Below are 13,237 nucleotides of genomic sequence, written 5' to 3' on the forward strand. Positions count from 1 at the left end.
GACACCCCGCCCAGGGGCGTAGCGTGGCAATGATCCCGCCTGGCTCCGCCTGCAGTGGGCTTAAGCTCGCGCTACCGCGGAAACTGACGTGAGCCTGCGCGTCTTCGTGTGAGCGTGCGCGCGCCCGAATGCGTGAGTCTCCAGCGCCGGCTCCCACAGTCTCCGAGGCTAGCGACCGGCTTTGAAGAGCAGGAATTGCGGACAGCAAAAGAGGCGCGAACAGGTGGGGGCGCGGCACGCGGACCGAACCCCCATCCCACTCCAAAGACCGACTAAGCATGCGACCTGTCCCATTTCATTTACCAGGGAATTCCCCCACTCCATTGTCTTCTAGCCCCGCCCTCCATTGGGCACGCCCTTCTGCCCCACGCCCCTTATTGGTCTCAGGGCACGCCCCCCGGATCTCTCGGTCCCCATTGGCTCTTGTCCCACCTTAACCTCTTTCCAGGAGTTCTTATTGGTGTGGGCCACACGCTCTCTTTTGTCACCAGACCCCGCCTTAAGCAGTCAGGATCCCCACCCTCACCTTGCATTCATTCATTCTGAGACTAGTGAGTGCTTGGGATGAGACACCTCAGGGAGTTCAGGGCTCGGCAAGGTGGGGGAACATGGACCTAGCCTCCAGCCGTGACAGCCTAGGGCTGTCAAGAAGCCATCAAGACCCTGGGAGCCTTTACACATCGGGAAGGCTTCCCAGAGAAAGTGAGGCCTAAGCTGAGCCCTGAAAAATGGTTAAGGAACAAATTGGCCAAAGAATTCTTGGCAGAAGAACCTGAGACGTGAAAGAAACAGGTACATTCTGATAATTACGAGGAGATAGGTTGGAATGAATGAAGGGGGAATGGACAATCTGGCCCACGTGGTGTTTAGTGGGTGTCCAGGAAAGTATACAGTTTGAGGGTGAATAAAGTCTAAGACTTTGAGGTCTTTTTTCACTCAGCTGATCACTAGGCAAGGTCGGAGGAGGTCTTCGAGGAGATAGAGCAGGTCTAGATGGGGAAATCTAATTTTGGGGGAAGCATTGATTCTAGTTTTTGTTTTAAGATTTGTTTTTAATTTGTATTTTATGGGTATGTACATGTGCCTGTGGAGACCAGAAGAGGGTGTTAGACCCCCTGCCTCTGGAGTTATAGGTAGTTGTGAGCTATCCAACATGTATGCTAAGAACTGGGTTTGGGTTCTAAGAGCAGCAAGTGCTTTTTTAAATTGTTGAGCCATCATTCCAGCCCTATGCCTCCGGTTTTTATTTCATTTATTTATTTATTTTTTGTTGTTCTGTTTTGTTTTTTGAGACAGGGTTTCTCTGTGGCTTTGGAGGCTGTCCTGGAACTAGCTCTTGTAGACCAGGCTGGCCTCGAACTCACAGAGAATGACTCCAGTTTTTACAAGAACTTGCTTTCATTCATTTATTGATTACAGTGCTGGAGTGGGAACTGTTTTGGGTTTTAGAAACACATCTGCAATCCTGGGAAGGAGAAAACAGATAAAACCACCAGATATACCATATAAACATAACGTTAACTGTAGTATACTTTAGATGACAACAGCTACAGAAAAAAACAGTTGCAGAAGAGAGAGGAGGTTTGCTCTTTTGTAGAGATTTGCTAGTGCTATTTACTTTGATTCTTTATTTTTTCTCTTTTTAAAGCTTTTAAGACAGGTATTGCTATGTAGCCCATGATTGTGACCTGAATTTACAATTATCCTGTTTTGGCCTCAAGAGTTCTGAGATTACAGACTTGTATTACTATATCTGATGGAGGGCAGCTTTTCTTCTGTTTTTAAATTTTTATTTATTTTTTACTTTTTAATGTATGAATGAGCTATGTACACCTGCACAACAGAAGGCACCAGATCTCATTGTAGATGGTTGTGAGTCACCATATGGTTGCTGGGACTTTCAAGGCCAGCCTGGTCTACATAGTGAGTTCCAAGACCAAGCCAGGGCCACACACACACACACACACACACACACACACACACACACACACACACACACACCACCCCAAACAAAACAAAAAACCAAAAAAGAAACCCAAAACATTTTCATGATTTTTGTTTCTTTGAGACAGGATTTCTCTGTAGCTTTGGAGGCTGGCTTCGAACTCACTCCATAGACCAGGCTGGCCTCAAACTTACAGAGATCTGCCTGCCTCTGCCTTCCTGAGTACTGGGATCAAAGTTGTGCGCCACCACCACACAGCATTTTCATGTATTCATGAATTTTTAATTTTGATTGTGTTATTATACTTCCCCAACTATTCCCAAATCTTTTCCACTTACCTACTCAACACAGAGCTTCTCTCTCTCTCTCTCTCTCTCTCTCTCTCTCTCTCTCTCTCTCTCTCTCTCCCTCTCTCCCTCTCTTTCTCCCTCTGGCTTAATCCTGACTCAGGACTAGAGAAGTTGAGACAGGAAGACTGTGAGTTGAAGGTTGTTAGCATGGTCTATGAATAGGGAGACTCTCTTAAACAAAATTAGGAATTTATTGAAAGTAGCTATAGTGAACTAAAGTTTGTGGAAAGATTCTGAACTGTTGTATTTAAAGCCATGGTAATGAGGACTATCGATATAGGTCAGTGGGAGGAGGTATATGTAAATGTGTTTCATCCCTGTCATCAAAACAAAACAAGAAAACACAAAATTGGATAAGATCATAGGATTCTAGGGTGTGAGTATAACTGGAAAAGAGAAGTTACCATTGATAAGTCTTGGGTTGTTACAGTGTTAAAAGATTGGGAAGATAGGGATAACTGATAAGACCAAGAAGAAACAGCCGGTGATGTGGGAAGAAAACTAAGTTCTAGTGTATTTGGAAAGGGAAATGGGCATTATGTTCCTAGGATGGAAGGATCAACTGTACCAGGTGCTTCAGATAACATGTTGATCTTTAGTGACCTTGGTCAGCTTAGTATGATGGAGAGCAGGACATACACAAATTCAGTGGGAGTGACTTAGGAGAGAACAGGAAAGAAAAACGGGAGCGGGTGTACATGACTTAGGGTACTGTGCTGCAACAAAGAGCAGCTGGAGGGAGTTGTGTTGATTCATGTAAAGGTTTGGTTTTGTTTTTAAGATGGAGGAATGTATTTATGCTGATGGAAAGAATCCAGTGGAGAGGAAGACTGGTGGTGTAGCATCAAGGAGAGAGGTTCTGGGACTGAGTCCCTGAGCAGGCACCACAGTTCAGAAGTCTTCAGTCTCTGGGGAGAGACTGCATTGCACTGAGCCCTGCACTGAGTACCCTGACGGTGGCCTGGAATGATCACTGGGAAGATACCTCAGATAGGAGACAGGGGCTAGTTTGAAGGAACCTGTTTTCCTTGAATTCCCAAAAGCAGATTCTAACTCAGTTCTGAGTAGATCACCAACAGGAGAGACAGTATTTCATGTGGGGACTGGCAAGGAGCAGGGTGCACTCATTCAAACTGACTGATTACAGATGGGCAGCAGGATATAGACGGAGCTAGGTGAAGGGGACAAAGTGGCACTGAGACGATGCCGTCAGTACAAAGCAGTATTTGGGCTTCCCTCACCTATGGTCCATCTAGGGATCTGAGGCTGCATTCTGCCAATGCCCATTCCTATAAGTGTTGAGCACTGAGATTAGAACCATGCTTAGGGTCTTAGTTTTAGCTCTGGATCTAACCATCTGAGGGTACTTTATTAAGTAGGAGAATTATAAAATTCTTCCTTTTGCTTTGCCCCACCTCAAATACTTGGGTAACCCTGGTGGAAGGGATAGACATTGGGGAGGGTGGACAGTTTCTCAGATTCCTGGCAGCAGACCCGATCCAACAGGATAACATGGAACACGGGCTTTCTCTTCTGATTACATCCACTCATGCTGCTCTCTGCATGCCCTTCTGTGTCCCTAGAAGTCAACAGTGTGGGAAGTTGGAACAACCAAGCTGGATGTAACCCTCAGGACAGAATGGTGCTGGATTCAGGGGCTCAGGTGTATGAGCGGGCACCCCCCAGCCCACCTGCCAGTCCCCCATCTCAGCGCCATAAGTTGAAGCCCTCAAACCGAAATGGGCCACCCCTGTACCCCTGGCCTCAGTCCCTGGCTATGCCTTTGGCTCTGGCAGTCCCCTCAGCACTACAATCCCAGCCTATGTGGCAGACCTTTTCAAAGCTGCAACTGGGACAGCGTAGCCACATGCGTCGTAGTGAGAGCACCTACAGTGTAAATAGTACTGGCCAGCGGGGTCGAGGCAAAACCCCACTGGGACGGGGATGTGATCCAGGTGGAGGGACCCTACGACCTGCAGCCTCCTTGCCTCACATTGCCAAGACTCGAAAGGACATAGGCAATGGGAGCAGCAAGAGCCCCTGCATGTTAGTGGCCCTGCGGCCAACCAACATGGACCAGGAACGGGAGAAGTTCTTCCAGTCCCATTACACCTACAATCCACAGTTCGAGTATCAGGAACCAATGCCAATGAGTGTGCTGGAGAAGTACCAGGAGGCCTCTGGACAGTTCATCCGTCAGGTCAGTTCAGCCTGCCCATTTCACCCCGGCCCTGACTACCCAGGGACCTAGCCTGACTAGTGACTGTGGCCCTGTGTACAGGCAGTTGGCATCATTGAGGCTGTCCTGGAGAAGTTTGGCACTTATGAACACTTTGAGGCTGCCACAGGGGGCCAACTGCTGACCAAATGCCAAATTTGGTCCATTGTACGCAAATACATGCAGAAGGAGGGCTGTGTTGGGGAGGTAAGTTTGCCCTATTTACAGGACCCTCTTTTATATGCCCCAAATCAGGCTACCTAGCTGATAGGCCTAGCCACACACCTGACCAGCTGCAATCCCCAGACATGTCCCTGCTCCAGCCCCAGTTAAGGAACAACTGGATTTGAAGGGTGGGTGTCCTGGCCAGTGTGTAGCCTGGTGTCTGCCCCCTAGCTTTCAGGGCTTGTAAACCATGGCTCAGAGTCCTGCCACCCTGCAGGTTGTGGTGCAGCTGAGTGAGAACCTGCTGTCCCAGGCAGTGATGATGGTGGAGAACAGCCGACCCACATTGGCCATCAACTTGACTGGAGCCCGCCAGTATTGGTTGGAGGGCATGCTGCGGCATGAGATAGGTAAGTCTGTGGGTGGCATTCGTGCGTGCCAGTGGCTAGCACTGGAAGGTATTAGGAGATGGGGGCGGGGCAGTGTGGGGCTTCAGTAATCTCCTCCTTTCTTCCCTTTCTTTCCCTCTGGGAGAAAACAGGCTTGTTGATCCCTAAGCAGATACTTCTTCCTTATTCATAGAATTAGGGCAGGCATGCCTGCCCACCCTCCGAGCTGACCTTCATTGGGTATTTCCCCAATTCCTCTCTGATTTCCTTTGACAGGAAGGGAAGACTTCCGAGGTCCTAACAGGCCAGAAAGAATTCTGAGGGTTCCACCAGACTAGTTAACATACAGGCCCATCAGGGTGGGTAGCAGGCCAGATCCTAGGAATGGAATTACTTGAAGACACATGAATAAAAATTGAGATTAGGCTAGGAAGGCGAGCACAGGACACTCACTAGTCACTGTCCTCACCAGATGTGAATGTTGTTGCTCTGGGCAAGAAGTGATTTTGACTGGGACATTTGCATGACTGCCAAGATGGTTGGCATGGGCACTAGGGTGTTGGGGCAGGGTGGTATGCGCTTGGTCTCTAGCAGGGCGGGGGCACAGTATGTGTTGGTGTGCAGGAGATGAGAAAACAGGCAGAGAGGAATCTGTCTTGGACCAAGACTCTTCTTGCTGCTAAAATTGAGTGAGAATGAGTTTGTGTGAGGTGAATTTGGGTCCATCAAGATCTAAGAGTCTCTACTAGAGGTCCTTGGAGAGAGTTCAGCCTCCTCTTCATCCTCTCTGCAGGCACCCACTACCTTCGTGGTGTGAACAATGCACGACAACCGTGGCACAGCACTGAAGGCCGATTGCAGTATAGGCTTAAGCCAGCCAACCCCACTGAGGAGGGCCTGGCCAGTCTACATAGCGTGCTGTTTCGAAAGCAACCGTTCCTGTGGCGCGCAGCCCTGCTCTACTATACCATTCACCAGGCTGCGCACATGTCCTTCCGCCAGCTCTTCCAGGATCTGGCGCAATATGTGCAGGATGAGGCTGTACGCTGGGAGTACTGTGTCCGTGCAAAGAGAGGACAGACAGACACCTCCCAGCCAGGTGGGAGCTGCAGAGTTGGGGGAATGCCCAAGCTGGTGCAAAGTGAAGGGTGGCTTTTGAGTGAGGACTTACTGATTCTCACTCTCATAGGTTGCTTCAGCAAAGACCAGGTGTACCTGGATGGCATTGTGCGTATCCTGCGGCACCGTCAGACCATCGATTTCCCGCTGCTGGCCTCGCTGGGTAAGGTAAGGGGCAGCAGGTCTACAGAGGCCCCAGCCAGCTTCTTTTTTATCCCTGTACCTCTGAGTCATGTTTGATAAGAGGCCTGGTTTCCAGGCCTCTCTGGTGGTAAGAACTTGGGTGGGGTGGAGGTAAGCAGACAAGAAGAAACAGAATTTTGGTATCCCAGATGAGGTGTATGACCCAGCCTGCAGATGTGTGCATACATTTCAAAGGAGGTGAGTGTTCCAGAATAAAGGAGCAGTCAGGCATTTCTGGGGAAGGAAGCTGGAGAAATGGCCATGGACCAAAGCCCAAGTCCTGAGTATCTGTACCAGGTCGAGGAAAGTAAACCTTATCAGAAGCAAAGGGGAGTTGGAGGCCCTATAAAAAAAGGTGTGGCACACTCTTGCTTTAGGAGCTCTTACTGGATGTTATGTGGGAGGTGCACTGGAAAGAAAGGCCTAGTTGGCAAGGGGAGGGGGCTTTCCATTGCTCCTACAGAATTGATAATGGTTTGACCTAACCAGGCATAGCATGGTTGCGAAGGGATAAACTACAGATAGTGGAACTCTTCGTCTGTTTGAATGGGAAGATGAGAACCCAGCTTCCCTTTCTTGGACGTGACTGTGGTGACTGTGAAGAGGTGGGACTGGCAGCCGACATTCAACAGTCTTGTGTTGGATGTGGGAGATACCTGAGAGATACCCAGGTATCAGCTGAATACTGTTTAGACATGAGGGGATAAGGTAGCTGGGCTGGAGGGGAATCGGTTGTAGAACACAGATGGAAGATGTAGAGAGAAAGAGCTGATCCTGAAGGAGGAAATGGCCCTGAGCCATCAGTAGATCTGGGACTAGCTGCTTGAAAACCAAGGTCTATGATTAGCCCTGAAGCTTTGTTTTCTCCCTATAGGTCTCCTATGAAGATGTGGACCAGCTGAGGCCCCATGGAATACTAGAGAATACCCGAGTGCCCCACTTTATGAAGGACTTGGGACGCTACCGGCAGCAGCTGGAACACATCATGGCTACCAACCGGCTGGATGAAGCCGAGCTGAGCCGCCTGCTGCCCGACTGATGTTGGTTAAGGGTTATAGACAGAAGCTCTTGACAGAGGTCTCAGATCAGAATATGAAGCTCTTTATGGTTCCATAGCCTAGGTGTTTCTTGGGGGTACTGGGAGGCCAGGAGCATCTTGGGAAGATAAGAGGCAACGTCAAAAGGTTTTTGTCCTTGCTAGTCTTCCTAGGGCCTGTGAACTAACAGCAGCATGCCATGTAAACTCCTGAACAGGGGAGACCAGGGGATAGGAGGGGAACTGAGTGTGGGTAGGAATGTGGGTTGGTTTGGGAATAGAAACTTATTCCTGCATGAAATGGCTTTGGGTGTCTGGTACCAGTCTTTCCCTTCCCCCACCTGAACTACTGGTGCTTTTCAGCATTCAGACTGTCTACCTCTTACTGGGTCAGTGGGAGTTGGGATCCCCTCTGAGGTGACGTGCCTGAGCATAGGTGTCTCTCTCATTGGTTTTATATTATTCCATATTTGCCTCCATGCATTATTCATATCTCCAGCTTAGACTGGGAGGCAGCAGCTCCTAAAAGTTCAGTGGAGACACAGGATACTTTTGGAAAGGTACCATTTGTTCTTAGTCTCCCTCTTTTTCTTTTTTAAATTTTTTGTTTTGTTTGCTTTTCCAGATAGGGTTTTTCTGTAGCTTTGGAGGCTGCCCTAGAACTCACTCTGTAGATCAGGCTGGCCTTGAACTCACAGAGATGCCTCTGCCTCCGCCTCCTGAGTGCTGGGATTAAAGGTGTGCACCGCCGCCACCACCACCACGGGCCCTAGTTCCTCTCTTATCACACACTGGACTTCAGGTCTTGCGAGTCCAGCACCTGGCTCTACCCTCAGTCCCTCAGTCCCCACACTAGTCTTGGTTGTGCCTGTCTTTGACCACACCCTCACAGCTGGTCTCTGGCAGTGGTTGGTACAGGCTGAGAGTAACCACAATCAAACCTGCAGGTCAGGCCTATAGGATTTGTTACCTTAAGTGCTGAGTCTGTCTGAGACCAGAAGTACAGAGCTGGTTAATGCTTTCATTTTCACTTCAGATTCAGCTGTGAAAGACTGAGCCAGTACTGTCCCTACCTTGGCCTTTTATTCCTCATCTGTGAAGCCTGGAAACACAGCTGGGAAATTCTTATTCATTATCTTAATAGATATGTACAGAACTCGTTGTGTATGTATGTCTGTGACTAGTTAGAACCTCACTGAACTTCCAGTTGAGAGGAAAGCCAGATAATTAAAGAGCAATTACACTGATGTGTGTGGCCTCTGTCTACTCAAGCTCCCTCTTGAGTCTCCCCTTCAAGACTGGGAGCTCCAAGACTTCCCTCATCAAGTGGGGCGATGCAGGTCCCCCCTTCTCTTGCTCAGGATACGTAGCCTAGTGACTTCCTACTAGGCTCCCAACTGGCTCCTGAAGGGAAGAGCAGTGAGTGGGGTAGGGGTCAGATATCATTAGGGGCCTGAGACCTCCAGAAATATAGTTTGGGCTATTTTGGGGATGGAATGCAGTTGCCAGGGTGGGATGTTTCACACAGCCTGCTCAGATCAGTGGTATCCAAACTCACACCTGCCCTCAGTTCCTGAGCAAAGAGCCAGAGTTGTGGAGAGTCAGGTCCAAGCTAACCCTCCTAAATTTATTCATTTTGCAGTAAATGGAGTCTCGGTGCATTTTGAGTCAAGCTCTGGCAGTTTCCCTGGTCTTATCCAGCTTGGGTAGGGCTTGTGCAGGTCAGGATGCTGACCTTCAGGAATCTAAAGACAAGAGGATGATGGTCAGTGGATTGGGTATCAGGCCCCCATTACAACCTCCAACAAGCCTAGAAGCAAGGATTTAGCAGTCTCATAACCTTCAGACTCATCCTCCGCTTCTTGGAAGTCTGACTCCGGCTCTGGCTCCGGTTCCAGATCTGGTTCTAGTTCAGGCTCTGGCTCCGGCCCCGGCTCTGGTTCTAGTTCAGGCTCTGGCTCTGGTTCTATTTGTTGTTCCAGGTCTGGCTCATCCCCTTCAGAGGCTTCAGCTTCTAGTTCTGGCTCCTCTGGAGTTCCAGATTGCACTGCCTCAGAGCCCTCAGGACCTCCGACCTCCTCTTGCTCTGAAGCTCTGGGCAGCCCAGGACATGTGGTCCCTGAACTGGGTGCCTCAGGCGTCCAGTGGCCTGGGCATGGAGTGTCATAGCTGCGGTCCCGGTAGCCTGGGGGAGAAAGTAGAATACTTGAGGCTCAGTTCACCCCTCTGTGGTTAGTTGCCTCCATATTCTCTGCCCTCCACTTACCCTTAGTTTTGCCTCACCCAAACCACGCCCCCATCTCAGCAAGGCTCCACCCTCCTGGTGCTCACCAGGCCCCACGTGCTGCCAATCCCAGGAAGGGTCTGGCACACGCACGGTATGCTGGGCACAGCGCAGTAGCTCCTGGCAGGCTGCCTCGCCCTTGCTCTGCACCAACAACAGCAGACGGCGCACCCTGCGCTCTGCATCAGGCAGTGCATCCAAGGCTTCATACTCAGGGCCAGTGAGCACGCCCCGGGCCACCAGCGCATCCAGCAGCAGCCCAGAGTCAGCCTGCAACGTATCTACCAGTCGCTTCCGTTCCCGGTCAATGGTCTCCGATGGCCGCTCCTGCACGTTGCCCATGTTTGGGCTATATCAAGGAGAAGGAGAGAAATGGGATGGGGCTCTGGCGTTCCCACACACTGACCTCTCCCAGGAGAGATCTAAAGTTCTTCTGGACTTGAGAGTCTAGATGTTTCTTTAGCGGAAGACCTGGAAGCCAGGGGCACAGAACTCATCCTCCAGCCTCTTGGTTGCTTTTGTTCTGACTCCTCAGGTTCCTCTTCTGGTCTCTACCTGTTAGCTGAGTGTTTGCCCTAGGTAGGACTTCCCTCCTAAGCCCCGGCCACCTGTCCAGCTGGCCACCAATTGTGACCCAGTTTATTCATCTGAGTTATTTTTTTCTAAAACCAATTCCTTACCTAAACTGGCAGAAAACTCTAGGATTGATTCCTACCTCCTTCCTGAACCCTGCAGCAAACCTTGGATCAAGGCAGCCTGCCTGATCTCTCCTACAATCTGGGATGTATCCAAAGCCTAAAGTGCTGAAGTATGCATGCTCTATTCACCTAACCCTGAGGTCTATGCATTCCAGAACTTTGCCCTTTCACTCATCACCGCACTGGAACTTCAACATGGTCTGTGATTTGTCCTGGTTCCTTACTATCTAAGCAGGAGAACTGAGTTCTCCTGAATTTTAACAGACCTCCTGGCATCAGTGTGACTCACTTGTTTCCCTGATGGCCCCGCAGTGACTCACATCCATCTATTACTTGCCCATGAAATACCCAAGGCCCAGCTCTTAAAAGCCATTAAGGAATTCTTACCAAACTTTTAGTTTCCTCTGTGTATTATTCATTTTGAGAGGCTGCCTCTACCAAACTAGGAACTGGGTGCAAATTAATCTACCCTGCTCACTAATTATCAGCTAAGGACTACTGCCCAATTGGGTTGTGTGGCTGGTCAGCATTAAGAAAGAAAAAAAAAAAAAAAATCTGACCTTTCCTTTTGCCTTAGCTTTGTCCATACTGCATCCTTCTAGGTCTCTTCCGTCAATGTCCCTTTCCTACCTTCCTAGGCTAATGGGTCACATTCCCCAACACACACACACACAAACACACACACACACACACACACACACACGCTTGCCTCCCAGGTCTCAGGACTGTCATACTGTACTATTCCTGGTCACTTCACACCTTGGGTCCCCCTCCTCCCCTCATATCTAAGTGACAGCCCTTCTCCAAGGTCACTAAGCACAGACCAGACATTTCCTCCCACTCTATCCCCCTTCATGTCCTTTCTGTGTCAGATGCCCTATAGTCACTCTGCATCAGCTCCTGCCCCTTAAGCCCACCATCAGCAGTTTGTTTCCCAGAACAATGAGGGCCTCTGAGTACCTCACTCACACCCACCCCTCTCCTCCCTCACTCCAACATAGTGACTTTGACAACACTGGGCTAGCATTTATTGTTCCAGTTTTATGGGTGAAGAGATAGGCTCAGAGAAACCCCGTGCAACTGGAATCCGCCTCACCCTAGCCTAAACTATAATGTCTCTTGCCTAGTTGAATGCCAGGCCTATCTTTCTGTCCTCTGTCCTCATTACCCATCAAAGAATCTAAGCTACCTGGTCTGACTATTTTGATTCCTTCCCACCACCCTGGTTAGCTAGGTTCTTTGCCATTTCTATCCACCATTCAGTCCTGCAAGAATAACTATGGTCCTGGCACCTTAGCCTTTACTGACGCTGTTCCCTAGGCTTGGGAGTCTCTTCTCTCCCCTCTACTCTATGGAGCTAGCTCTCAAGACTTAAATACTCCCAGATCTACCCCAATTCTTAAGAGTTCAAAGGTCCTCATTACTGTGTTTACTGGGATCACTAAGCCGTGTGCTCAGGACCTCTCCACACCTCAGTGAGGCTTCCAAACTCTCCCATCACTGCTTAACAGGTAAGGGGGTGAGGCCTTCACCTATTCTGGCCAGACTTTGAGGCTGGATCTTCTCTTTTCCCCTCTCTGTACCCTAAGTTATTACCTTTTGTCTGAGAAGCAGAGATTCTATCCCTAAGCAGAGATTCAGACCCTAACTGATTTTTTTTTTTCTGGACAGGGTTTCCCTGTTGTAGCCCTGGCTGTCCTGGAACTCAGACATCCCCTGCTTCTGCCTCCCGAATGCTGGGGATTAAAGCTGCCACCACCATCCTAGCTGATTTGGGGCCTCCCTTGGAGGTTATCACAGCTCTAGTGTGAACGCTGGTTATACCCTGGCCGGTGCATCAAAGGACAAGACTAAATGTTAGTCTGAGTCCCAGCCTAAATGTTATTTTGAGCCCCAGGTGACCTGGTCTGGTCTGGGACCCCCCAGCTTGCTGGCTGGCTGGGACTTGTTGGGGAACCAGGGTGGAACCTGCAAGAGCTGGTCGCGCATGCGCAACCTCAAGGTTATCCTCACTGGGTACCCTCACCAGCCCCCCACTCAATCCTAAAGCTTCAGCCCTGTGGAAGGGCGGGGCTCACAGACCTTCGAGCTCCGCGGCTGGTGGTGAGGCTCGGTATTCTGCCCAATCTGGTTCCTTTCCCTCCCTGCTGGGTGGAGTCCGGCTTGTGGTCCGGAGCGTTTCGGACTGCCCCACAACGGAGTTGAGCCTCACAGGGGCAGATGACTGTGCAGAAAGGGCCGAGCGAGCGGGGTGGGGATGCGAACGGCAGCTGCAAAGGGGGCGGGGCGGACAGGGCTGCCGGGAATGGAGGGGGAGGGGAGTGCTCCTTCTGTTCTTCGAACTCGGACGCCAGATGAGGAGGCCACGCTCTTGCAAGGGGGACACATAGTCCGTTTTCCTTCCCCGCCCCAGAACACCCGGATTTAAGTCAGGGGGTCAGTTCAGCTCACAGTACCACGTGTCCAGCCCACTCTGGGCCTTCTAATTGCTAGGTGCTTTTAATTTGCCATCCTACGACCCTCCCCCCCCCCCCCCCGGCCTGTCACAGATAAGTTTATAGAAGGGAACTGACTTGAACCGATTTGCCTAGAGTCTGAGATACGTATATAGAGAAGATGGATGTGGTGCGGAAATGTCTGCTTCCTGGAGGTTACAGTGGCTGGCATCTCAGTGCAAGTGGGAGGGAGTTAGGCACTGTCTCTCCAAGTACCAACATTCACCAGGTAGGGGATTCCAAGAAAGTCCGAGCGTCTGGACATTTCTAGGTCCAAACATCTGGACACTTGGACATTTATATGAACGCAAAGTCGTCGCCCACTCTAATGATCTTTGGTTGATAGGGAGGGAAA

At 50.1% G+C, this 13,237-nt stretch overlaps 2 protein-coding genes across 4 annotated transcripts; one reads left to right on the top strand and one right to left on the bottom strand.

Moving 5' to 3' along the window:
* The first annotated feature begins 87 nt into the window (after window positions 1-87).
* Window positions 88-7,880, top strand: Matcap1 (microtubule associated tyrosine carboxypeptidase 1). Of its 2 annotated transcripts, XM_051201331.1 has the most exons (7): window positions 88-223; window positions 3,879-4,495; window positions 4,577-4,720; window positions 4,956-5,088; window positions 5,861-6,166; window positions 6,257-6,354; window positions 7,244-7,880. In XM_051201331.1, exons 2-7 carry the CDS (start codon window positions 3,935-3,937, stop codon window positions 7,406-7,408), a joined length of 1,407 nt encoding a protein of 468 aa, XP_051057288.1. In that variant the 5' UTR covers window positions 88-223; window positions 3,879-3,934; the 3' UTR covers window positions 7,409-7,880. The 2 variants fall into 2 exon arrangements, with proteins under 2 accessions (XP_051057288.1, XP_051057287.1); XM_051201330.1 differs by lacking the exon at window positions 88-223 and having other exon boundaries at window positions 3,825-4,495.
* Window positions 7,881-8,991: 1,111 nt separating this feature from the next.
* Window positions 8,992-12,626, bottom strand: Nol3 (nucleolar protein 3). Of its 2 annotated transcripts, none has more exons than XM_051201704.1 (3): window positions 12,470-12,626; window positions 9,737-10,038; window positions 8,992-9,590 (listed from the first exon to the last, which is right to left on the bottom strand). In XM_051201704.1, exons 2-3 carry the CDS (start codon window positions 10,029-10,031, stop codon window positions 9,187-9,189), a joined length of 699 nt encoding a protein of 232 aa, XP_051057661.1. In that variant the 5' UTR covers window positions 10,032-10,038; window positions 12,470-12,626; the 3' UTR covers window positions 8,992-9,186. The 2 variants fall into 2 exon arrangements, with proteins under 2 accessions (XP_051057661.1, XP_051057660.1); XM_051201703.1 differs by lacking the exon at window positions 12,470-12,626 and having other exon boundaries at window positions 8,992-9,150; window positions 9,246-9,590; window positions 9,737-10,113.
* Window positions 12,627-13,237: the final 611 nt, after the last annotated feature.

This window comes from Phodopus roborovskii, unplaced genomic scaffold (genome assembly GCF_943737965.1).
Source record: "Phodopus roborovskii unplaced genomic scaffold, PHOROB, whole genome shotgun sequence".
NCBI lineage: Eukaryota > Metazoa > Chordata > Mammalia > Rodentia > Cricetidae > Phodopus > Phodopus roborovskii.